The 27,442-nt window shown below is 36.4% G+C and overlaps 3 protein-coding genes across 3 annotated transcripts; 1 reads left to right on the forward strand and 2 right to left on the reverse strand.

Annotated features, from left to right (window-relative positions):
- Window positions 1-233: 233 nt before the first annotated feature.
- On the reverse strand, window positions 234-17,579 carry LOC131772282 (uncharacterized). Its single transcript, XM_066163628.1, has 25 exons — window positions 17,444-17,579; window positions 16,006-16,149; window positions 15,485-15,545; window positions 15,205-15,343; window positions 14,790-14,877; window positions 14,426-14,513; window positions 13,662-13,759; window positions 13,176-13,272; window positions 12,775-12,877; window positions 12,250-12,296; window positions 11,684-11,797; window positions 10,015-10,132; window positions 9,359-9,379; window positions 7,447-7,579; window positions 7,095-7,155; window positions 6,617-6,755; window positions 5,881-5,968; window positions 5,569-5,656; window positions 4,851-4,948; window positions 4,688-4,784; window positions 4,185-4,287; window positions 3,070-3,116; window positions 2,379-2,492; window positions 1,796-1,913; window positions 234-1,318 (listed from the first exon to the last, which is right to left on the reverse strand). Exons 2-25 carry the CDS (start codon window positions 16,097-16,099, stop codon window positions 1,232-1,234), a joined length of 2,241 nt encoding a protein of 746 aa, XP_066019725.1. The 5' UTR covers window positions 16,100-16,149; window positions 17,444-17,579; the 3' UTR covers window positions 234-1,231.
- On the forward strand, window positions 17,555-19,120 carry LOC131772281 (uncharacterized). The gene has a single exon (XM_059088171.2). It carries the CDS (start codon window positions 17,615-17,617, stop codon window positions 19,118-19,120), a length of 1,506 nt encoding a protein of 501 aa, XP_058944154.2. The 5' UTR covers window positions 17,555-17,614.
- On the reverse strand, window positions 18,773-27,316 carry LOC131772308 (uncharacterized). Its single transcript, XM_059088200.2, has 12 exons — window positions 27,129-27,316; window positions 26,443-26,503; window positions 26,193-26,331; window positions 25,041-25,128; window positions 24,486-24,573; window positions 24,308-24,405; window positions 23,674-23,770; window positions 23,099-23,201; window positions 22,058-22,104; window positions 21,491-21,604; window positions 20,903-21,017; window positions 18,773-20,639 (listed from the first exon to the last, which is right to left on the reverse strand). Exons 1-12 carry the CDS (start codon window positions 27,232-27,234, stop codon window positions 20,553-20,555), a joined length of 1,143 nt encoding a protein of 380 aa, XP_058944183.2. The 5' UTR covers window positions 27,235-27,316; the 3' UTR covers window positions 18,773-20,552.
- Window positions 27,317-27,442: the final 126 nt, after the last annotated feature.

Genomic DNA, 27,442 nt, shown 5'->3' on the forward strand with positions numbered 1-27,442 from the left:
ATGCTGACTGGGTAGAGAAGACATTGGTGGGAGTGATAGTAAAAATGGGGAAAGTTGTTCTTTGTTCGAAAAAACGACACAAATGTGGGAGATCTGAGAGAAAGGATAGGAGTTGCTTTGCTGAAGCACATTTGAAACTGTACCTTCAGTGCTCTCCTCAGTTTCTAAATGCTGCATACCTTGATGAACCCACAGCTGACACACATGCAATTGTTTTGTAGCATTTTCAGCTTGTTAGGTTTAAATGTTTATTAAGAGGTTCCCTCTTCTATGCTTTATTTTATGGATTGCTCATACATAATCAATGTGCACAATTAGAACATGAAGCACACAGGTACAATTGAATTTAATTAGACAAATTTTAAAACCATGTTATGTTTCTTTTCATTAGTGACGATAAAGTAATGCTCACTACAATAAAACCAAAGTTTTAGTTAGATATTTTTGGATCATTCCAAAATGCTTTCAGTGATTTCTTTCAAGAAAAAAAAAAATTTTATGTCAAGTCTGTATGTGGATTTAAGATTTTATTAAGAATCAATTGGAATCACAAATTCACTGTACAACTCATTTTGTTTCAGGATCAACAATATATTAAAATTTTCTTTGTATGCAAGTATTGGTCACATTTTTCAAGAAAGAAATATTTGAAAATACCTGTCTGCTAAAGGAGAGTCTGTTTCTATTAAATATGTATATTTTATATCCACGTTATTTTTTCCAGTTTGTGAAGGGAAGCGAGATAACTTTTGAATGCAGCATTTAGCTTTCCTTGTGTTGCTAATCTCATCAACACATGCATTGTGTAAGCTCAGCTTCAAGTCAATACTGTTTCCATTCCTCCACCCATTCTACCACTCACATATGCTTAACCCCCTACACCCTGACATCAGTATGCATATTCTCCCTACTGTTCTCTACATATTTCCTAAAATGCTGTCAAGGAGAATTTGTTTAACAATCAAGAGCTTCTTTAGTTAGCAATCATTTTCTCTGTTCCTGATACCTTACTGTCTTATGCAGGGGTGATATTGTACTGAGACATTCAATACTGGTCTCATAGGGGTTGAAGGGTTAATCTTGAGAAAATTGAATAGAGGCAATCATAAAAACTGAATTTTTGAAAAAAAAAAAAAAAAATTAAAGCAACCTTTAACATTGGTATCAACCATGTGATTGATTTCTTTGTCACTTGTCAGAAACTACTAATAATCTAATATTTGAGGACAAGTTAACATTTGACTTGGTGATTTAAGACTTCTGCAGCTTTTTCATCAAACTTTCTCCCAGCACGAACCCACACTGGATGAGTGTTCACCTAGAAAAATAGTCAATTATAATGACAATTCTAAGTATCAAAGCAACATAAAGTAAAGACTAATATATAAGCTAAGATTCAAAACACTGGGCAAAATTACTGGATTAATCCCCAGTTTCAGTTCTACCATATCAAGTCATGTGACACATTTGGATCAATTGCATGCAACCTAGTATGAATAGGATTTTAACCACTGAATTTGTTTTCTGAGAACTTGTAATTCATTTAAATGCATTTTGGCTGTGGAAATTGGTGTGGTAGAAGACAAGACTAATGCTTGACTTCTTAGTGAAACTTGAAAAGTTTTTTTTGTCAAATATGATATATCATGGTCAAAAACAACAAAATGAAAACAATATTACAATTTACTTTTAACAACTTTGTCCAATTCAATTTATTTGAAGGCAGAATGGTATGAATGATAACACAACAAACAAGTACTGGTAGATAGCTGAAAAAGAAGTAACGTGGAAATACCTCTGGAAGCTTGAGTAGATAGGGCATAATACTATCAGCAAACTGAATACTGCTTTCTCTTGGAAGCAAGGAAGGAAGGTTATCTATGGCCACAATATCCAAAGGCTTTGTGGAGTTACTGCAAAAGGAAACAATAAGTCAGTTACAATAGGATAATTTAGTTTTAGTCTGTCAGTGACAAAGACCCATGCATGTCAACCTTTCATGGAATTCATGGAAACTTAGCCAAGTATGCTAGGCTTTTATAAAAATGGGGTCAGTTCAATCCATCATTTTCTAGATGAGATCATAAGAACAGTATACCCACACAAAATAATCTGTTACAAGTGGAGTTTTCCCAATTCCTGAAGCATGGAGTACTAGGGCCATCAGGAAACCTTTATCTCCAAACCCCATACAACATTGACACCTTGTATTGGGAAGACACTGGTTTCATGTTTATGTAATTGCAGTTAAAGATGACACGACCTGCAATTGTGGCCAATTTTCCACAAAACCTTTCCCTTTGTAAAAAAAAAATCTTGCCCAAAATTTATAATTGACCTTCCCTGGACTGAGAGACAGCCAAATCAATATTGAATACCTTAACTGCAGAGTCCGACAGGGCTGATGTAATGAGGTCACGGAATCACAGAATGGTAAAGGATTGTTTGGATTGGTAACATCACAGCTCACATCAACCACCACAGACAGTTTCCTAAAACAAGGAAACAACAAAAGGTCAACAATAGAGCTTCATGGCTGCAGCCAGATTAATTAAAATTAATTACTTGAGTTTTCAATTGCATTTCAGTTTCTTTTCATTAGTTTTGTTTCCAAACTCTTTCTTTATACTGTTTTGTCAACACCCCTCTATGCTATTTCAACCAGTTAGACAATTCAGAAGTTGGTCCTATTAGAGAATGAGTGTCTGTGTGTTTCTTGTCATATCTTTCATCAAGAGATGGGGCATTGTTGGAACAGTTTATATCATCAACTGAATAAAGTTACTTTACTGCTTTGAGTGTAGAGAGCTTTTGATGTGAGCCAGATAAACACTGCTGTTCATAATGAATTTTAAAAGGTGAATAAATTCACTTGAGGTTTTACTAAATAAAATGGAAAATCATTCTTGTCCCACAACATTACAAGATTGAGAAATACTCCTGCCACCTCAGCTAGTTCCCCTCAATTTTCAACAATTTGTAAGCGAAAGGAAAAAACACAATTCCTGTATGGAAAAAGCCTTAGTGAGGTAAAAACACTCTTGAGAACGCTGTGCTGATACAATTCACCTCTGGTCGGTGTCCAACACCTTCCTTGTCATAAATGGTGGAATTTTCTGCAAAGTAAACGCTGTCAAGCACAGAACACTCTCGAGCATGTGTACATTCATTCTACATGAGCTGGCCCCAATGGTACTTGATTTTCAGAGCTGCACAACCTAACACAACTTCCCAAGTACAACTGCAGCAATCCAGTCAAATAGTCCACTACATTGATCTCAATAAACTTTTTGTTGCATGTATTTTACTTAATGTTCTTTGAGTGTGCATCAAATATTTAATGTTTAGAGCTGTTTACTCATGACAACAACACTAAAATGGAGAAATAACTTTCATGCTATATCTTCTTCACATTTGATGAATGAGAAAAAAAATTCCTGAAAAAGCTGTCCTCCCATTACACATCTACTATTTGGAAAATGGACTTAGGTCACGAAATGGCGCATGAAAATTCTTTAACACTTTTCATTTATAATCAACATGACATCTCAAATTACAGCATCATTATAGGATGGGGTCATTCTTTACTTTTCTGTTTGTCTGACAGAGTTCAATTTACTCGACATGTGGAGAGAATGACAAACGACACAAAGCCCTACGATGTATGTCAGACAATAATTGCATGAATCATACAGTGTAGTGTCACCAAATAACCACAATTTTTTAATTGAGGGTTGTTCTATTTGTTTATTTTGTTTTAATATTTGTTATTGTTGTGGTTTTTTTCCTCTGCATACATGAAGATCTTTTAGGCTTGCAAAATTTCTCCAACCCTTCCCTGTTCCCTTCAATATTACCAAGCCATCGCTCTTAAGAGAACATAAAGCCAAAGATACAACAAAAAATTTCCAACATTCTTTTCCTGAGGAAGTACATGTATGAACCTTTTACTTCAGCAAAACACTTAAACTATATCAATTGCCAAACAGAAAGAAAATCTTAATAAACACATTGATCATATCAACACCCCTTTGAATGAGTTGTTCTGCTGTGTTGAATGTAGTGTAAACTAGTAGTAATAATTTCAGACATGACCTACTTTAAGATCATGTGATATCATTTACACTTACCTGTAGGCTTAAACTTCCTTATACCTATTAATTTTCTTATTGCCGACTACATACCTTCATCAAGTTGATACAGTTGACAAATATGTCATGCTGTAGGATTTCCTCAAAAGGTCCACCTGGCTGGGTCTCTTTCATATCCCATTTAGCAATACATGAGCTGTAAAGGAAACATCATCCTCAGAATAAATAGAGATTATTACATGGAAAGTGCACACCAGTAGATTTTCTTCATGAGTTGTGATGCATTAAAAAAAACCAAAAATAAAGAAAAAAAAAAAGAACCAGTGACCACAGCCAAAGAGTGCGTTTTTTTGATGCATTGCAATGAGTGAACAAAAAAAGGTCAAGCACTTTACATAGTATGATGTTTAAATTTCATTCATATTGAGATTTACACTATAAAGTAGAAAGCCAAGGATTAGAGACACGAATGACAGTACTTCACAGTGTAAATCTAACTATGTATGAAATAAATATTTTTATAAGTTCCTCCTTAGGCTTATGTCTTACATGAAATATTTATTATTCAGAATGATCAGACATTAGTTGTTTCATACCTTGGTATGCCTGCTTTCTGTGCCAAATCTATGGCTCCTTTGCCACAACGCCCTAATGCACCAATGATTATCACACGAGGGTAGCATTCATGGAGTCCTAGGAATAAAGACTTTAAAATTTACTTTTATCTTTAAAGAAAACCTCATATTGTAATGGAAGTACCTTTGGTCTTGGCAGTATCTTGGAGCTGCATCTTAAGATCTTCTATCAAGAGTGACTCATGGCTGTAAGGCTTCATAGCTGGCATGGCAATCTGAGGGCTTAAAATATCATATATATGACTGTCAATACAAACACTTTGTGTGAGAGGAATTGATTTTCTCAGTTCAAAATTAGCCTAGTATGAAAAAAAATTCAATCCATGCTGCACTCAAGTCCTTCAATGATGTGCAGTCCATTAATTGTTTTTCTGCTTATGTAATGGAAAAATTTGATTCATAACAAACTGGAGGGAGCCTTGAGAAGTTTTGAGGAAGAAAGACATCCACAATAAGCTTTGTGTCCAATGTAAACATAAGCAGGTACTAACTCTCTGATGTACCCTGTTACTGATATTCCTATGTCAAGGAAACCCCAAGGGTGAGGGTTGTGGTTCACTTGGCTACTGATCCACACCAGAAGATTGCTAGAGCTAAGATTTCAGTGGTGATCATTACACTGGAGTTTTTGCAAAGGTACTATCTACCCTAATAGTTTTTTTACCCTGCAAATTCCTTGAGTCACCTTTCTCTTAATAGGAAATTTGCCCAATAAAAGTTATGTGTGGATGCAAAGGCCGTATTTGTCACATGACCACCAAAGAGATAAACACTGACCAAAGGATAAATGGATGACCCAAGGCCTTGAATAGTATATATTAGAGTCAAAATTTTATTTGTACCTTGTTTGTTGATGACACCAAGCACTAATACCAACAGCCATTCCTGCAAAACCAGCCAAAGGAGGAAAAGCCGCTGCTACTCGTCTGTCTGAAAAAAAAAAAAAGAAAACACTCTATCAATCTTTACTTGGTAAAAAACAGCACAATGAAACCTTGCTTTTAGTATTGATGACTTATATAAAGAAGGAAAGAAACCATCATGTTTTAAGTGTATCTGACAAGAGTTCCTTGACTATGGAGAACACAACAAGAACAACTATATTAAATGTAGAGAATAATTTGATCTTTCCAGACCAAACTTCACTCACTTACCATATTCATCTGTCATGTACTCCACATCAAGTATCCTCCCTCCGCCCTTGATGAAGCGATTAAGAACTTCAGCCCAACCATTCTGGTTCTATTAATAAACCAAAAAAACATCAGACGTGCTAATATAAAGCATTATGGACCCTCTTACCCTTTTTTTGTGTCCAAGATCCCCAGTCAAGGTATTCATATACTCCCTCAAAACTTTACCACTGGGTAAAATATGAGGAATTCAATTTCAAAACCATTACTTCATTTACAACAAGTGACACCCAAAATTAATTTGGCAACATGGGATTTTCCAATAACATGGTTAACCTGAATCTCAGCAGTATTTGGGAGCATGCTAGATCATTTGTGTAAACCAACTGGCATGGCATGAACAGAAAATTTTCCATCATAATAAATTTCACTTTTTCTTGTCAAAGAGAGAGTCAAATCCACTTAAGGACCAGCTTGGTAAGTACTTCCTTAACAATCACTTTACATGGATAGCTACAATGCATTGTGTATCCTGCGCCAGCCATTCTCAACATAGTTGTCCATCAACTGAAGTGTAGGGTCTGATAAATAGGCACTATCTGTTGGTTCTTTATTATTTTGTTGTGACAATTAGTCATACTAATCTCTTTCCTATTGCTGAAAAATAATATTTCCTAGATGTGAGCAAGTTATATCAAAATTTAGCTTACTGTACACTTTGGTCCAATCAAGATTAATAACTTTACTCTTCACTTACATTGTATGCATGAGCAAAGTAAATATGTGTGTGAGGTATTGGAGTCAAGGATTTTGCTAATTCTTTAATTCCCAAGATAAAAGCCTCTTTTGGGGCATCTACCCAAGATCCTTCAGGAACCATATCCACTCCACTGATCCTATAAACAATGAATCATTACTGTGTTGGTACCAAGAATAGGTAGCATTGTCAAGTTATCCTTTGCTAATGGCATTTAATTGATATAACTGGTCCAATCATAACCTGAGGTTGTTTACTTACCCACTTTGCTTTTTTTTAATTGTGTGTTTATAACCCAAACTGTGTTATGCTAACACTATTTTATAGAAAACCATAGTAGTGAGAGCTCATGTTTGTAAAGCCAGGAAGACTAACATGAGTCAGTCTGGAAAGAAGCCTCCCACATACTCAATGAGTAGATCACTTTATGATCTCACGACAAGATCACGTGTACTCCTTCACACCAGTCCATTCCTACCTTGCATACTCTTCATCTTTAAAAACCCTGTCTCTGGAACATTCAACAGTAACCTTAAATCCTGAAAAATAGAAAGAGTACATTTTAAATATGTTAACATGGAAGAAAATTACATCAGGTTCCCAATTTTTATCCAAGAAAACTGTCTTAAGGTTTCTTTCTGAAGACATCTGCTATGCACATCTTCAACTTGCAAATTAAATTATGAAGTCATCACAAGATGCCAACTTTCTGGCCGGCCACCAAAAAATCAGTGTAAATTTTTATTTAACAACACAAGGATTAAGTTCGCAATCACACACCACGGGATGAAACAAAAATGTAAAAAGAAATCAGAACGAACGCATTTTACCTGCTGACAAAAGATCTTTACATTTCTCAGGTGAGAGCGCCGACCGGCGTTCATTTGCCTTCGGTTCCGATCGTAACCACAGGTGAACAACCATTATGATTTGATAGAGTAAGGCAAAGACCGAATAAGGATACTATTCGTGACTTTCACACATTGACGAAACAGAAAATTTTCCACCACAAAGGAGGTAATTTCCCAAAAATTCATAAACATTTGAGAGTCTCAACTGGTGTGATGCAAGACAAGCGAGCAACCAGTACAGCCCCGAGGAATGATGGGATATTTTGGCGCTAAGCTTACGCAGGTTCCAGCGATCAAGCACTCTTTCGTTCATAGGCCGGAGCATGTAAATACCAAACAACACTGAAAACTCTTTAATCACGCGCTGTGTCTTCGTGGTCCACCATGTTTTCTAAAAGTTCTTCTAGTTCGAAAATCCGAGCCGCAGATCTTGAAAAAAGTTTACTTGACGCTGAGAGCGCCCAAAACTTTCCCATAGTGCATATTTCAGCAAAATTGGTAACAACAAGAAAGAAACGAAAGAATTCAGTAAGTATATAGTCTCTGAAGAAACGGGTAACCCTACGTTTATAGAGTTTGCAATCATAGTCAGCTGCTTCGGTCTTTCGTCTCATCCGCGTAGTATAGCGCGAATTTTTGTAGAGCTGAAGTAATCGCAACAGCCAATCAGAAGATAAACATATATCACAGGGAGCCAATGAAATGCAAAATGGAAACAAGCCAACTGCGAAACGCGCGGGAAAAGGCAAGGAACCAACAGTACTGACCTGGGATCACCCACACGTTAGCCTCACATTTTTCCTCCGATCAGCTGCTATTTTGTTGCAAGTTTAAAGTGTCATTTCAAGTTGTAAGCAATCGGTCTCTGAAGAATCAATTCATTGTAGAAAGGGCTCTTCCGGAGGCGGAGAATCAACTTACATTATACCAATATTTTAGCAAAACGAAGACTAAGTGCCTAGTACACCGGTAATTTACAAAAAATTAACTCGGTTACTTTCAAGAAAACTTGGAAACATCTAGCTAATATAACTTAAACACTCGGTCAATAATGCTCATATCTTGGTAAATAATAACGTTCAAGGATGACGAATTGACAGTAATATACTGAAGTGAACTCACTCTAGAGCCACAAGTGTATTACAAACACGATACTAGAGTGTTTTTTTAAGATACTTTGCTATTTTGTTTTGAAGGGCTCATATTTGCGATATCAAAGTTGTCGTTGCTTCGCACGTAGCGAGATCTCCTGAGTTGCTTAACAACTTTGAAACGAAAACGGCTCAATATTCCCATATTTTGTACTCAGTCATCTGCCTAAGTACAGGGGCCCCAAATGATTTATTCGGAAAATGATGAACATAGCCGTATCGCTCACTTTTGGTCTATCAGTCTTTACATCGATCGCCTCTCCGCAACGGCACCAGCCAGTGAATGATCGGGTGAATAAAGTTGTAGCAAATGCTTGTCAACTCAAGTTTCTGGCAGACAACCCTTGACAGCTTTTTTCGCTATGGAGAAAATACAAATTCTACCGCGAAAATTCTACAAACTGATGTTCTCACTGCATCTTATTTTGAAACTTTAAGATGTTATACCTTGGAAAAAGTGCCTCACATAAAACTCCTTCCTCCCCGCCATAACACGAGCTACAATAATCACTTTCCTCTGTTTAACAAGGTCAATGACAAAATTGTCATGTTTCATTCTCAATCACTCTTCCGTTCATCAGTAGAAAAACGATGCTCATTCGTCTCACTAAACTAAGACCAAACAACAGCTAATTTCCATTCAAATCTACGGGAATGAAGTTCAGTCTTTAATTTCCAGATCGTGAGAGTAAATCCTCTGCTTCAGCTGCTTTCAGGTCAAATATTTTTTTGGCATTCACCCACACACAGTAGGTATCAACCTATCAACAGAGAAACAAATGATAGTTGAGTTATTTCATTGTATCACAAGAATAAAGCCACTTAATAAAGTTGTTTATAAAGTTGTTTTCAAAACGGCGGCGCACGAAATCGAATTTTTAGCACATTTGGAAAAGGCTGGCTTACTCTTTGCAAACTCAAACGCGGTAAGTACTTTGTAGTGAAGGAGATCTAAATTACACGGCCTCTGGAGCATAGCTCTCCTCGAAGATTGCGAAACATCCTATATATAAACGGCGAGAGTCATAAGAATTCATCTAAAGGAATGCGATCCGATTTGCGCTATGAAAATATTAATTTGACCGGAAAAAACCAGACACACAGATAAAATTGTTTTTTTTAGTTTGCTAGTTATAAGAAGTACTTAGAAATGAAGATATCAATAATGACTCTGATAAATAAAAATAGATTAGATAAATAACAAAAAGAAAACCATTCGAATAACTTAATGACAGTCCCAATAAAAGAGTCAGCGAGAATGGAATAAAATTTAAAATTTTACACAGCCGCTAATTGTTAATATTAAATCTGATTCGATAAATAAAAAATTGGAAACCATCCAAATAACTTAATGACGGTCCCGATCAAAGAACAGACGCTTATCGAGCCGTTTTACCTGATCTAACTTCAGCAAATGCGGCGTTGAATCATTTGCAAATCTTGTGCTGCTCTCTCTCGGTAGAAGGGAAGGGAAATGATCGATAGCTACAACATCTAATGGCTTAGACGACTTCCTGTAATGCAAATGCATATACGCTAAGTTAAGGAAGACATACGCAACCGAACAAATTAGTATATATTCTGCTAAATAGGGTCTATAGGTTCCGAGGGAACTGCAAATTATAATTTGCTGAAAATAAAATAAAATAAAAACCTTACGTTTTACGATCAATTTAAAGTTCACCATTATAACTACTGAGCTGAAGTGGATCAAGATTACCTTTACAAGTGTACAGGAGAGTGTTACACCTTGCTAGAAGTCAGTGGAAGATCTTGTGAAACAACGTTTGCTCCATAGGCCAAGCGTAAGAACGATTCTCATAACTCGTTTCAATTAGGTGTTGTAAAATCAAAGTTGAAGTTAGCACAAGGCCTTATCCGAAACAAGGTAATTATCACGAGGAACCGATGAGAACTTTCAGCAAAAACCTGGACTCACTGCTTGAAGTGCTGGGAGCGCCAGTGATCAGGTAGCGACTGATATTAGCTTTCAATGTGATTGGTTGAGAGTGCGACGCAAGTTTTTTTCACAGAGCAGAGTAAAGTAAAACCAATACAAACCGGGATTACTTAATTTTTGCCATGCTTCGCTCTGTGATTGGTCGAGAAAACTCACGCCACCTTCTCCGCCATGTGGAACACTTCAGCCAGCCAATCGCGACTCAGCCACTGGCTTCATAATGATGCCATTCATATGTAATGGCTTTTGAGTGATATGGGCTCCTCACGGTAGAGCGCATTTCGTAAAAGGATTCCAAAGGATAGAGTATCGTATGGTTGTAAGGGTCACTCTTAATTATTTAAGAAAAGAAACAGACAGATAAAGGTCTGCTTTTTCTAAAATATGGTTACTTTCTCTCTCTTGTGGGAATGCGGCCATCACTGCTCGCTAAACAGCGAATAATGAACATGGTTCTTCACTATTCGCATGGGTCCAATGAAATAACGATTTCCAAATGTAATTTCTGACGGTTGAGTGACATAGGAACGACTTAGCCAGAAATTAATATTCTGATGGCACGTTGAGGAGGTTCGCGTGGCATCATGGAGGTTTCGGATGATTTAAGCGTTTCGCGGGAAATTAAGTCATTGTAAGTTGGTCAGTCTTATGTTTGACCATTTTTTTCGTATTTGTTGTAATTTTAATATTCCAACTGCCTGTAAAATATCATTACAATCATTGATTTCTCTTTGTGATTAGTAGTGCAACCAGGTTAGTTTACCCTTTCCTCAGGGTATTGTGCTGCTGCATAAGACGAGGAATACGTTTTCACACAAAACTTGACCACACCCAAAGAGAATTTTTTTAGTGGTTTTCGTATCTGACGTAACAAAGGTTCTTTTTGTAGAACCCCTTGTTTCAGGGTGCACATGTTAAGATTGTATCAGAATCCGTATACTAGAAGACTGACTCATCCTAAATAAACTTTTCACATTGAATGTCTCGTATGAGTGTTATGTCCTCATACTACCATCACAGAAGCAGCGAAGAAAAACGCCAAAAATGCAATCCGTAGAAAACAATTCTACATCAACTCTTTTTCGCGCAATCATTATGTACTTACGGGAGACTGACTCTTACGGAAGGCTGTTTAAATGATGTGCAGGCATCATAGAAGGGTAGTGGGTTGTTAGGACTGTTTGGGTCACAGCTGATATCCACCACTATACTCAGTGATCTGATTCCAAAGTGAAACAAAGGATGAAAATGAACATAACCTCAGTAATATGCTAACATTTCAAAAGAAATATATGAATATGTCGTAGAAAATAATCCAATTCTCAAAATTCGCGCCCGATCACATTTTAGACATTGTTCAGTTTTGTTTACCGTTATTTACTGTTAAGCTCTAACTTATAAATCATACAAGAAAAACATTTTAAAGGAGCGAAATCAGGAAACGGGTGCTTAGAACCGCCATATTCCGCCACAATCATTTGCATAGTAGCCCACGAGCATGCCCTCATTATTAGGATGCACGTCTCTCCGCCCGTGGGAAGATTTAAAACGAGTCTGGGAGAGGTTTGCCGGGGGTTTGGCACTACTATTGTTTAATTAAAGCTGTATTCCAAACGATAATTCATGGAACCCTCATAAAGCTGTAATATTAAAATGAATGAAGAAATAAACCTTTCATCCGTGTCCAGCATCTCCTTTGTCAAGAATGGAGGAATTTTCTACGCAAATTCCAACGAAATACATGATTAACAAAATAAATGTCAAGTAATTGTTACAGTTCTTATCAATAGAAATGTTTTAATAACAATTTGCATTTGTTAGTTAAAAAGTTCCTTTGCATGAATATTAGAATATGGAAAATTAACTTCTGTAATACTATAAAAATATACAGAACAATGTCATATGCTTATAAAAGTGAAAAATCCTAAAAGGTTTGAAATCACTTCTAGAGATGTTTCACTTCTGGAGATGTTTCATTTCTGGAGATGTTTCATTTCACAAAATAATTCAATACAGCACCTTTTAAAATGATTGACCCTACAGATTTCAGGAGTCACTAACTGTTTCTAGTAAGCTTTTCCTACGGTCCAGACTTTTGCAATGGCAATTCCTGAGAACTGCCAGCTTTCACAGTTCAGCACTTTTTATTAATAATCCAATTTTGACCCATCGGTATCTGAGTAAACACGTTTGTACCTCATTGAGGAGAATGCAGTTAACAAAGATATTGTACTCCAAAATCTCTACAAAGGGTCCTTTTCCTTTAGTCTCTGCAGTGCTCCACTCTGTTATATTTGACCTTAAAGAGCAAATTTGCTAAAATAACAATGGAAAGTGACCTTTAGAGGGGGTTGCTGGAGACATTATAATGGACCACACCTTTCTCTTATAAGGGAAGGGGAGAACCCCATTATAGCTACAAATTCATCCACTGTAAGCATTTGGATATACAAGATTAAGCCCTAAAATGGCCAAAGAGTGTAGAATTAAAGTAGCCAAAGGAATATCTAGCAAATTTTTTGAAGTTCTAAGTAATTTCAATATTATCTTAGACAGCTTGAGCAATTTTTTGAATTTACAATTAATTCAAAACTTACTTTGGAACACCTATTTTGTGAGCCATCTCAACTGCACCTTTACCACAACGACCCAGAGCACCAATCACAAAGATCCGTGGAAACACTTCTGGAACACCTGAATATTCCATTGCATTAGTCACTAATGATACTAAGGCTGACTAACTTAGGTAAGCTTCTTATTCTTCTTTCATAAATGACATTACATCTATAACAAAGGGCTAAGTGGAAAAGACCTTTTATCTTTATGACAATTGTTTCACCTTCGATCAAATTTGCAAACCTATTCTCAAGTGTGTTATGAAGAAATGGAAACCATTCCCCTGTTATTTCTGCTGATCTACCTTTCATTTTAAGAAATAACCAAAGCAAAAATCTCCATTTTTTGATGGTGTTCTGTGCAATTACTTTCATTCATTAGAAACAAAATAAACCCTTCACCATTTCACATGATAATGACACCATGTTGTTCCTCAAGTTGCTCATGCATAGCCAGATCAGCTATACCTTTCTTTTTGGCAATTTCTTTTAATTTGGATTTCACAAATGCCAACATTTGGTCTCCATCATCAAATGCAGAAACAGATGGAAGAGCAACATCTGGACTGGGAATTAAAAACAACAACAACAACAAATGATGGTGCCTCATAACTTACTCACAGATTTGAAGAATTTGATGAAGTATAAATAATGCGTACAAGTAAAGTGTTATTAATATACCATGCTTTAGTAATAATTTTACCTTTCTATAATTAATAATAATGATCATGTCATGTAATGATAATGATAAATAAAATTAACTTCCTTCCTCATTAGGAGAGGTTTGTGATTCTTTGTGTACAAAAATAATGTCTCGAGAAGGGAAGGAATATTTATAACCTTTAGGTGAAATGAAGATGAAGAGAAGATCCATGAAGTGTCATTTCTAAGTTTTAATTTTTCAATGTACTAAACTGCTGACATTAGGTGAAAATTCAAGATTTCTGAGGTCATCAAGTTGATACTCTGCACTCCAAAATCCTTTCAAATTTTCTAATGATAAAGAGGCTTTGTAAACAGATTTACTCCACTGAAGGGAAATCTTGGTAAACTCTAAAAAATCCCCTTAGAGACTTTTTGAATGTATTGAGAAATATTCATACATCCTTTGCTATGGCTGAATTCTCTATGAGAATGCTGGAAGACACATACACAAAAAATATCATATCCTTGACTGAATAGAAAAGTTTGCAGATTCACTGTTACATTCTGCCAGTATATTAAGAACTTACTTCAATTGCTGATGACACCATGCTATGACGCCAACAGCCATTCCACATAGACCAGCCATGGTTGAGAAGACAGGAACTACACATTTACCTAAACAAAAAAGCGACAACAAGTTTTTACTTAGGGAAATAAAGCATTGTGGACCGCAGTTCAAATCCACATTATCATAGACCCTTAAAGAGTGGCTAGCATCACACCTCTCCCTGCAGTATCACCCCCAGGAAATTATTACCAACCTAAAAAGCTCTTGATTTTTAAATAAATTCTCCTTGTCAGCACGTTAGGAAATGTGTAGAGAACAGTATGGAGAATATGTATATTGATGTTAGGGTGTAAAGGGTTAATATGTATGTTCTATTATCTTACCACTGTCATCCGTCATAAATTCAATGTCATAGATGCTACCTCCTCCTTTCACAAATCTGTGAAGTAGCTCTGCCCACCCTGTTTGGTTCTATATAGAAATAAAAGGAAAAATCAAACACTTTTAAACACCAGGAAAACTTTCCAAAATTCTGATCTGTGAGGGAGCTCATTGGTCTATGATAGAATTGGTATTACAGTTACTACAAATTGTGACCAGCATCTCATTTCTCCTAACAGTATATCAAAGTCGTGAGAACAAACAGTAAACAGTTTCCATCTCAAGAGGCTCTTGATTGTTAAACAAATTCTTCATGTTTTGCTTGTAGGAAATGTATAGATAACAGTATCAAGAACACATATACTGAAGTTGGAGTATGAAGGGTTTAATTCTCATATAGAATAGCCAAGGTCCCACCTTATAAGCATGGGCATAAAAGATGTGCCTATGAATGACAGGGTCCTCACTCTCAGGGAGTTCTTTCAACCCAACAATAAAGGCCTCTTTAGGAGCACTTGGCCAAGAACCAGTAGAGGCCATCTCCACACCAGAAATACTGTATACAAGAAGTTTGTAAAATTAACAGCAATTAAACAATTAGAGTAAAAAACACAATGTTTTTTAAAACATTCTCTTGCCATGTTATTTTTTTCTACAAAAACAAAATTAAATGATGGTCATGTTCATATTTATTTACCTTGCATATTCCTCATCCTTGAATATGCACTGCTCTGAGAGTTCCACAGTCAATTTAAAACCTTGACCAAAAAGGTAAAGTAGTGTTGCGTCACAGTATAATATTTACAATATTTCACTCAGGTGTTTTCTTATACCCAGACTTGCTCCATCACCATGACCCCTTCCCCCACCCCACCCCACCCCCATCCCCACCCCCATCCCCACCCCCAGCGATTACTAGGAAAAATGAAATAAATGTTTATGTTTGTTTTAAACATTTTGTGTCATAATTTGTTAGGTACGAATCAACCAGAGGGTTGGGTACGAACTGATTGAAAGTGGGTACGAAACGTCTGAGCCTGGGTACGAATCATCTGGGTACGAAAGATCCATGGGTACGAAACGACTGAATACCTGCAGATGAGCTGTGTAATTCTACATAATTACAAATTGCGAGGTTAACCTCTAGTTTCAAACATTAAGTACCAAAGGCCAAAATTATCCATCGAAAAAAAGGGGAAGAAAACTGCTAAGACTCACCTGCCTTCACCAGCTCTTTGCATTTCTCTGGAGTAAGGTGAGTTCGCCTCTCGTTCGGTTTCTTCTCTGCTCGAAGCCACAGATGTACAGCCATGACTACTTGCACGTTCAAGGTTGACAGTTCCACTCCCGTGTCAACACATACTAACACAAGTAAAGACTGGATCAAGAAAACGACCTAAGTAGTGCCCCTTTAAAACACTTGTTGTGGACTCAGGGTTGCATTATTGAATGCCCCGCTGTTATACTTCGCCCAATTTTCTTGAGAAATTTTTCCTTAGGCCCCTTAAAAAGGGTAAGTACTAAAACATGGAACGACCTAAAACCACCTGAAACCACCTGAAACCACCTACAACCTCAAAAATTTCAACAACCACCTCAAAAACATCTACAGCCACTCGCAAACTATCTGAAAAACCATCTAAAACAAGGCATAAATGTCAAAAAATAAGGCGAAACGACAACATGTCACGTACATGAAATACGAGAATCGAACAAAATCTCCATGCCACCTCCCACTGAATTTTTACTCTCCCTGATCCCATGTATAATCAACCATCTCACGAAATGAAATGCGAGAGCATGCCAATTATAGTTTTTATTACCTCAATAGTAAAAGATTTAAAAAACTTTACAAACAAACGTTTTGGCTCTCGTTTCATTTGACGTAATGGTCCAAGGTAGTGTTTTTCTCCATGTATAATCTCAGCACTGGAAATGTAATTGGAGCAAACGCGAGTCACTTTTGCGTAAGTGGCACCACTCGTACAACTGCATGCTGTATGAATGCCAGCACGATGGCGTTCGTGCCAAAGGAAGATCCGAAGGTACGCACAGTTCGCTTAAAATATTTTTAATGACCATTGTTACTCATACTTTTTCTAGACGTGAGCCAAAACGTCTGCTGGTACCCAGGATAGAAAAAGCCAAGTCAAGTCAGTCTTAACTACCAGTTTGTTATTTTACTTTATTATTTTTTGTAAATTGATAGTTAATTTTGTAAAAGTCTTTTGCTCCTGAGTGAATATAAAATAATTAGCATGCTATCGCATTTCATTTCGTGAGATGGTTGATTATACATGGGACCAGGGAGAGTAAGATTTCAGGGGGAAGTGGAAGTGTCGTTCGATTCTCGTATTTCATGTGCGAGGCATGTTGTTGTCTCGCCGTAGATGTTTTTGAGGTGGTTTTAGGTGGTTGTTGAAATTTTTGAGGTGGTTGTAGGTGGTTTTAGGTCGTTCCATGTTTTAGTGCTTACGCCTTAAAAAGACTGCAGCTCAAAGATCACTCCTTCCACAGGTAGCTTCTGATTCAAAACTTGTTAGTTCCGAAGGGGGCCAAGCTCCTGAAAGATCATTGTGATCATCCTCTCCTTGCCAGAATACTACTTTTTATTAAAATAAAGGCGTTGAAATATTTTCAAGTTGGTTTCGCATACCTTTGGGTTAGAGGTAAAGAATCACGTTCGTGACTTCGGTATGTCAATTTGTTTTCCCCCCTCCGGTCATGCAACGCTCACTTAGAGATCAAGGCTATTGCGTGACAAGACGAAATACAAAGGTCGTGCTCTCCTCAAGTTGCTTTTCTCTCTCCTTGGTCTGTTTGTGAAATGGCGTCGAAAGAGGAGTCTGAGTTACAAAGCGAGGTCTATCCTTTAAACGTGAGAATCCCTGATTGGCCATATGAAAAATGGGGATTCGCAGACAACACCAAAGAACATACCGACACAAAAGCTTCTTCAGTGCACAAAATTCCAGTTTCAGTTGGTCCGGTGCTAAATTCATTTCTCCAAAGTTTTCCTCACCAACTGGACATTCATAATGAACGAAGAAGTTCCCAAATACTACATGAAATAACAACTACGTTGAAAGACAGCTTAGACGAGCTTGAAAAGTCTTACAAATGCTTCGAAAGATGTCAACTTGTTCAAGCCGGAAGTGTAGCTGAGAAAACGAAAATAGAGGCCCCTGATGAGTTTGACTTCCTCATTGTCATGGATTATTTTGCCAACACGGAATTCTTTCAAACAGTTGTCAGAAAGGATTCAGTTAGGATATTCGTGAAGGACCCAGCAGTTGTGGGTTTGCTTCCGTCTGAATGCCTGGTTCGTTCAGGGACGATTGATGTCCTCGATTTCTCTCTGCGTTCTAAGTTTATGGAAATGTTCATAAAGATATTTGATTCACGCTTACCACCGGGTTGGAAACGCGTCACAACTGGTAGTGAAACACTATGTTGGTCTGGTATCGCTACAACAATGCATTTGACCTGCGACAAGGTCAGCTTAGACGTAGACATTGACTTGTGTCTGTGTGTGCCAATAAGGGCTGATGATTTTAAAGGGGCTCTGTCCATTCCAGATGATGCAAGTCCACATTTCACCGACTACTTCACTGTTCAAGCGTTGTTGTTTAGATACATTACTAGCATCGTGGAGCAATCTCCACTAAAATTGTATGCAATTCTTGGTAAGGAAGACAATGCTTTTCAAGCCATTTCTACAAGAATCACTGCTCCATACCTGGAGCTCTCTTATTTTCAGTCCCGCCCACCAAAAGATGGGCGTATTAAAGCCTACTGCATTGCAAAATGCATCCTGTCAGCTTTCCTTCCAAAGCTGAGTAAAATCTTTGGATGCAAAAGATGCTGTCACCGGCTTGTTAGATCTTACCACCTAAAAAACATACTCCTGTTTATGTTCAAGAACTACAAAGAAGACTCCCATTGGACAGACAGCATGGTTCCAGTTCGAGTTTTAGAAATCTTTTTTATTCTACAGGAATGCATGATTTCTGATGATGAATCAAGTTATGATGCTGCCATTTCTATGCACTGCTTTCCAGGAACTCTTTACATAGAAAATGTTACAAATTTAAGTCCATTTTATCATTCTGAACAGGGAGACAAGTTCTTTTTCACCCCCGATTCTCACAAGCCTAGGTATGAATTAAGCTCATCACCTATTTTTGAAAGTCACCTTTTAACTGGAAATGATGAGGCTGACAATTTACTAAGAGAATGGTTTGAAAAGCTAAATAACAAATCTTGGAATTCAAGACAACTGCTGTTAGATTTAATTGATTTTCTCAATACCCTAAACAAAATAGCCTTGTGACAAAACCATTAGATATCAGTTTTCTATTTTTTATCTATTTTTTTTTTGGAGACAAAATTCCTCTGTAACAATTGCCAATGTCAGCTTGTGCATATGTTACTCAACACAAAAATACATTCACCTCTGAGACAAAAGAGTGGAATATTCTGTGAAATAAACTGGTTTCAAACAACCGCCAGTAAGGTATAAGGAAAACATCAAACATACATTTTTGTTACAAGCCCTCTTTGGCTTATTAGTGTCACATGTTTAGATTCCCGTTTTCATGTATTTGCAATCCATCACTTGTCCTATGCTGGAAGCAATTAGGGTAGTTGGGACATTTTTAAAGTTTTAACCTTTTTATTTTTGCACTGCCAAGACATATAGACATAAACAGAACTCAGAGTGAATGTGTGAACATGTAAAAACTGAGAAATTAACTTGAAATAAAAGAGAAGGTATCAGCACAAGTGAAAAAAAAAAGATACAGAATCACATTTCATTCAAAACCACTTTTTTTTTGTTGTTTTTGTTATTATTGTTTGTCATTTGTAGATGAACAAAACCTCAAACCCCCTTTTTCTGAGCCTTCATTATTTTTCAATTTAAGTTAAAAAAATAAAATAATAATTTGACTAAGATCTCCATTTATGCACTTATGTATACCTGAAATTTCAAATTTGATAGAATTTCAGTGTTTGAGTACTTCTTTGTGATTTAGGATACTGTAAAATTCAAATAGAAGACTGACTCAATATAAGCTTCTGCAGTAGCTTAATGATTCAATATACACTGCATGAGTATAAAAATATTCCCTTACTAGAAAAGAGGTCCTCCATCAGTGATAAATACAATTTTTTTCAGATAAGATATTAATAATGTACAAATAGGCTGTTGATATCAGCAGCTAAGAGCTTATGCTCAAATCAAATGATAAAAATTCACCTGAACCCCAGCTGCATGGTCCAGCCACATAACTGATGAAATTAATTTGATATAATGGGAAACAAACTACTCTGCAGTTCTTAAATTTCACTCCATCAGTTATGAATAAAGATGCTTTATGACACGAAAAGATTACAAGACCATTGTCAGTCTAAACAATTGCATGCACCAGGAAGTTAATCATGTCACCTCTTAACACTAGTACACCTAGGCTGCTAAAATCAAAATTAAAAGACAGGTGATTTTAAAATTGTAAAATAATTTCTAATATTTTAGTAGAAGTTTAGAGAAATGAAAGTCAGAAAGGTTACTTGATAATAATTCTGCCTTAAGAATCATTCTCACAATCCCCACATTTGTAAGGCATATTAGGCAATGTATAATTTATGAATAAGAATTGGAAATTTAAAACCTCTGAATATTTAAAATGATCTAACTAACCACTCCTTACTCCCATTTTGCTTCCAGATCAATCCATTTCTATCTTGTCAAGATTCCTTAAATTTTAATGGAGCACACCAGAATCGATAAGTGCTTTTGCTTCTGCAGCTTTTTGGTCAAACATTTTCTTGGTTCTGTTCCATACAGGATCCTACAATTCAATTAAAGATTTGTGCTTTAAATAAATCTGCTGGTAATTATTGTTTAGTGAAAGGAAATAGCAACATCACCCTTAAGAGAAGAGATTGAAAATTCCAGAGGAGGAAGGCAGGGGGGAGTGGGGGCATTTCTGAAGCAAAACTGGAATTCTAGAGGGGTGGTATCAGGAGGGGATACAAGCATTCTACCTAGTATCGATTTGTTACAACCTTAAATCACTGACAAGATCAACACTGAGTTATTGTATATACTTACATCACCTAATTTCAGCAAATAAGGAGTCATCTTATTGGCAAATCTCTGACTACTATCACGAGGTAAAACAGAAGGCAAGTGATCTATAGCTATCACATCAAGTGGCTTAGCACATCTGAAAAGAAAATAATGTAAAAAAATTAACAGAGAAGGAACTGCAAAATTGTAAAGCTTTAACAATGCAATAACAGTTACTGAGGTCACTTACACACCAATCTCATCAACAGAAAGGAACATGATTCCAAAAACTTTCAACTGAGCCAATCAGTGTATGGCATAGAGACAACACAGATGGCAAAGTATTTGAAAAGATCATCATAACCCAATGTTAAAATTACTGCAGATAGTCTAATTTTACATTAAGAAATGTTTCAATTTTCCAGCAAGAGCTAATTATTTACAGCCAAGTACAAAGTGTACCTGAAAAAGCAATATAGATCTATGTTTCTCACAATAAGACAAAATAACATTCTGAAAAACCACTGTTTCAATTGGAAAAAAAGGCCTGAAATCTTACTGCCTTTTCTTTTTTTTTTTTTAGCACGTGTTAATGTTATACAAAAAAAAAATAAGGTTTTGATAACCTACCTTAACCTTATTCTGCCACAGGGCTTATCAAATGACGTTATCGAATTGTAGAAAGGCAAAGGATTGTATGGATTATTGGGATCACAACTAACATCAACCACCACACTCAGGTTCCTGGAAATAAAATAATACTGTGAATTGCTTTAACGAGACATAGTGGCTCAATGGCTAGTATGCAGGATTCCAGGTCAAGATTTGATCTGGCTGTGACAGTTGTGTTTTGATGAAAACATGTACCATTCCTCTCTCCACCCAGGATTATAAATGGGTACCAAGCTGCCTGACTGTCCAATTTCTCCTCACATTATCATAAGGAAATGATCACTAACTTAAGCAGCTTTTGATTGTTAAATAAATTCTCTTTGTCTGCACCTTAGGAAAAGTATATTAAGGAACAGTATGGAAAATATGCACACCAACATTTGAGTGTCAAGGGTTTATCATGAAAATGGAAAAAGATTACCTGTACATGGGCTAACAAAAAAATAAAAGAATAGTTCAGTTATAGGATAAACCATCCCAGATTGAGGCCTACATCTCATACAAAGAGGCAAAAGCATATACTACCTATTTGCTCTCTCTAACATTTCCTTTGTGAGAAATGGTGGAATTTCCTAGAGAAGAAATTGCAAAGTTTCATTTACAAAATTTCTTATTCCCAATTTCACAAGTACTATTATTGTCATAATTCTGATCCTCTCTATAAAACACTTGTGAAGAAATATTTCAGCAGGTATACTCATATCCAACAATCAATATCTGGAAAAATTTCTCTATATAACCTGGAGTAATCTGACCACTTGTTGAAGCTTGGACTGAGAGCTAACATTTTCAAAAATACTGGTGACGACATTTATGTTAAAATGAGTCTTTTCTAAAACTTGACAAGATGTGCCAGAAAAATACAGTGTGATGTAGTTTTAGAAAAAAAAAGACAATTTTACAAGAAATAAGCTTGCTTTTAAAGTACATTGTTATGATCAGCATCTCATCAGGGCTGTCTTTTCAAATGTGCTTGATAAAAGTAACATAACATGTTCTAAAAAGTGACAAATTACTAACTACAATGAAAGAAAGGAAACATTTGCCTAACTGCATGACACTAACTGGATGCCACTGCCACTTGAGCTATTAAAATATACATGTTGAGAGCACAGTTGTGTGCTTGGTTGCCAAGCCTTTGAGCAGGAGTGAGGCTAAGGTTGCATGACCTTGTTATGATACAAACCTAGTTGCTTTTCAAATGCAAATTACTTTTGTTATCATGCTAACTAGATACTGGTCTCTATCACAACAAAGTCACCTTCAGCCTCACTCCAAATCAACGGCTTGGCAACTAAGTACACAACTGTAAAATGGCCTATTTTACATGTGTGGCTTCCTAGCTCAGTAGATAATCACACCCAATGAGTATCTCAGAGGCAAAGTTCACTTCCCATCTAAAAATTTTCAGACTTTTCTCCCAGAAATGACTTACAATTCAGCTAACCTTTGAAGAACAAACTTATCTCTTCATAAACCTTAGCAATAAGTCAAAATATCATTTACTTCACAAACACATCTGTTTTTGTGTGAATTTTTCTTTGAATTGAATTTAATCAGTCATACCTCAGTGAGAAGAATACAGTTAACAAGTATATCATTGTTTAGTATCTCATCAAATGGTCCTCCAGCCTTTGTTTCTTCCAAGTCCCATTCTGCTATAGAAGACCTGCCAGTGAGATCCATAGTGGGAATAATCAGATTCTTAATGTTTTTGCAGATCAAACTCAATGTTCATTTATCTTTCATTAAATCACTAACTTTAACAGTTAACTCAAAATCATCCCTTGAAAATAACCTTGGCTAGCAATCCAACAAATTCATAAAGAATTAATCATGGTTGCATCAATTTCTATGAATCTAATACTCATTCATTCAATTATGCATTTAGGTCTAGGGTTATTCATTTGACTATTGGTGTAATGTGGTAATAACCCTTTAGTATATATATATATATAATAATGGACATTTTGGTGTGCAGTATTGCTAAGAATTTTTATAAGTTGTGCCTACAGGGCCAGTCAAACTACAAACATGCCCACCAATACTATACAACAAAACATCTAATAAGTTGTTCATTATCCAACTGCTTGGAGCTTATTGACAATATTCTGTAATGTAATATTAAATCAAGATCTCACTTCGGAATACCCAGTTTATAGGCAATCTCTAATGCTCCTCTTCCACAGCGACCCAAGGCACCAATCACCATAATTTGAGGGAAAACTTTTTGAACACCTAATATGAAGAATGGCAAGCAATCATACAACAATATTCTTTTTATCCAAGGTGAAGCATGTGTGCTTAATTTTGCTTGGAATGTAGACTTACAACAACACAAATAGACATATCCCTCTTCACACACTTAATCTGGCAACAATTTATTTGATAACCTTCCAAATTGGGTGGTACATTCGATGAGCAAGAGGTCACCTGAGTATATGTTATCTGAAGTACCAATGTAATAAGTTCAACATTTTTACTCCTCCTAAGAGAAATAAAACATGATCTGTAATTCCAGTAGAATGAACTACAGTGGTGTGTTTAGGAAGCAGAACACATAAAGCAGTCTGCAACAGATACCAGTTGCTCCAACTTATCACCAACTTTGTTCCAATCAATGACCTAAAAAGTAAAACAACCTGGATCCTCATTTAACTGATGGTTAACACTATTGAATTCTTTCACATGGCACCACCAATTTTTTAGCTCATTTTCTGTAGAGAATCAGAACTGAGATGTGAAGAGGGATGACTGTTTATTCACAATAAATACCTTTTAATTCAGCAACTTGTTTGATTTGTAGTGTAATGTGATCAATGAAAGCAGCTTCATTACCATATGGTTTCACCTCACCCATTGGCTTATCAGGACTGTTGATAATGAAAGTAAACTTAAACATGACCTTTAAAAAGTTATCTTTTAAGACTAGATTACCTTTTGTACCTCATACCTCAACTGTTGATGGCACCAAGCAAGTATTCCTAGTCCCATTCCACCAAGTCCTGCCATTCCACTAAATTCTGCCACAACTCTTCTACCTTAAAAAACAATAATTCAAACTTTAAATCATCTTGACTTCACAAAATTTATACGCAATTAAGGGGAAAAAAGCAAGAAAATCCCAAGGAGTCTTCCAAGAAAAATGGAGCAAAAGGTATCAATTGATATCCAATCACAAGAACCTTTCTGAATTCACTTAAATTTTCTCCCTTCTCCATTTCCCTTCTTGCAATAAATCATTGATTTTCAAGAATTCTATGTCTTTTCTAAAGTGACCATAACCTTTCTTGAACAAGAACCTGAAAGATTTTAAATGTTTCGAATGCTAGAATTGGTACAGGAAGATAGGAACATTTGAGCATTGAATAAATAGTAATAACCTAAGGTAGGAAAATACAAAGGGGCTGGTGGACAAATAATATTGGTGCAAGTGCAGTACCAAAGCTCAAGAGATTGTACACAAAATGAAAGGGTCCTCAAAAGGGCTTGATAATGTTCAACTCACCATTTTCATCTGTCATGAATTCAATGTCTAAAATGCTGCCTCCTCCCTTAATAAAACGATGGAGTAATGTTGCCCAACCTGTCTGATTCTGTGAGACAAATATGAGGGATTTTTAAAACTGATAATTATGTGTCATGAGCTATCACCCTCTCTTACAGATATCTCATCATTACACTCAACAAAGTATCTCTATCCTGTTTGGTAAATGAAGCAGGCATAAAAAGGTTCCAGGACCAATATCCAATTTCAATATAAAACTTTCTCAATATAAATTATAAAGAGAATTAAATGAAGTCAATTTCTTGCATCAAACAAAAAATTAAGCTTTTTTGGTCATTCTTAACTGCAACTGTAAATGATCATTGAAATGTGTTCTGTGTAAATTAGTTTGCACACAAGACAAAATAGATTGCACAAACTACCCAAGTCTTCATTTCAAGTGCAATGGAATGTTTCAGACAGACTGCCAACCCACTGTGGTGTTCTACAAGAGAGCCCTTTAGGCCTTTTGCTAGTTAAAAAGTTTTTTTTCCACTCGGAAGGAAATTTATGTATGATAGTTTTCTGCTAGCAACATGCTCAGCTGACCGCAACTCAACTGAGCCAACAAAGCTAGTCCTTTACCATTCCTTCATTTTTAGTTCGAACCTTTTTAGTTGATCATTCATAGCAAACATAGAAGCTGAGGACTCGTAGCCCTTATTGAAAATTTGAATAAAATCAACTCCTCAACAGTAACATCCTCCTTACGGCTATATCCTGATGACATGACTCAACCCACTTCCCAAGAACATCCACCTGAAGTTCCATCAACTGTGACTCAAAGTATAACAGACTTGACTAGGTGGTTTATTACCAACTATTTGAAAGTCATTGAGCAAACCCCATCATGCCCACAATCCCCTAATCACATATGAAACTACTGATGTCCAGCCAAATTTTAAAATCTTAGATGTTACACTGAATCTAGACCTTTCTTTTAAGCCTCACTTCAAAACTATTTTTAAAAAGATATATGCAAAGATAGCTGCCCTACGAAGAATTAGGCCCTTAATCCCCTTTAAGAGTTATGTAATTATTATGCAAAGTGTTTGTTCTACCACATCTGGATGTTGCTCCCCTTTGTTAAAGCTAAATGCTTGGTAACATTACCTTATAAGCATGAGCAAAGTAAATGTGTCTATGAGATACTGGATCATGTGAATGGGGAAGCTCCTTGAGCCCCAAAATTATAGCATCACTCGGAGCATTGACCCATGATCCAGCTTGGACCATATTGATTCCTGGTATGCTATGAAAAAAAAATGTGAAAATCAGCCTCAAATTAACTTACACATGACTGATAACAAAAGTGCTTTTCACCCTGAAGATCTGTAGACCAAAAAAATAGCATGCATATTACCACTGATATTCCTCATTTTTGAAGGCAGACTGGTCAGAATATTCTACAGAAACTTGAAAACCTAGAAAAAAAAAGTTGGATAATTAACTCACTCTATCAGATCCTGGCTCTTAGTGAGGAAATAAAAATGGGTAGTACACCCGAGCAGTTGCAATTAAATAGCATTTTCTGATTAGAGGGCCTTTCCATGACAGAGTCTGAAAAACAGGTTAGGCGGGACCTTAATTTGTCAGCTCCGGAGTAGTTCTCCTTTCATGCAAGAAGAGGTTGAACGGCAGGGAAAATGTCAAAATTTGACCTTTCCACTGTGGGGCGTTCAAGAATCGAAGTGATAATTTTGGAAATAGGTTCTGACGACCTCTGCCATGCAGTGGTCAAACTTGAAATTATGGGCTCAAAGATAGAGTCCTTGGTTCAGGTATTCCATCGGCCATCTTAAGAAGCCAAAGTTTATCCCAACACAAACTTGTTTAGTTTCTATTCTTCATAGCGCTCTTGCAAGCAAAGAGCGACTGTTTACCCAGAAATCGACCAAAATATTAATATAGGATTAATCTAATACTTCTATACATTTCTAACGAGGGAGACATAAATAGCCTTTAAGAGTTCCTCGAAATACACTAGCTTATGTCCTATGGACAAGTGTCACATCATTCGCTAAGGACTAACCTAACCTTCAAGTTTACCTTTTTCGATTAACTCCCGGCATTTATCGGGGGTCAAAGCTCTCCGCTGCTCATTTGGTTTTGTCTCCGCGCGAAGCCAAATGTGATGAACATTACAACTACTCATTATATTCCTAAAAATACTGCAATTCCTCTTTACTGTTCGTTTCAAAAGAAATATCCAGCACAGTAACGGTTATCACCGACTGTCTCTGCCAGGACGTATTTAAAACCAATCACATCAAGGGAGGGGTAGTATAAGGACACAGAGTAGAGGGGCGGTGGAGCGGGGGTTTACTTTTGAGAATGGAAATAGATGGTTTGTAAAATAAGGT

Source organism: Pocillopora verrucosa, chromosome 3, assembly GCF_036669915.1.
Source record: "Pocillopora verrucosa isolate sample1 chromosome 3, ASM3666991v2, whole genome shotgun sequence".
Classification (NCBI taxonomy): domain Eukaryota; kingdom Metazoa; phylum Cnidaria; class Anthozoa; order Scleractinia; family Pocilloporidae; genus Pocillopora; species Pocillopora verrucosa.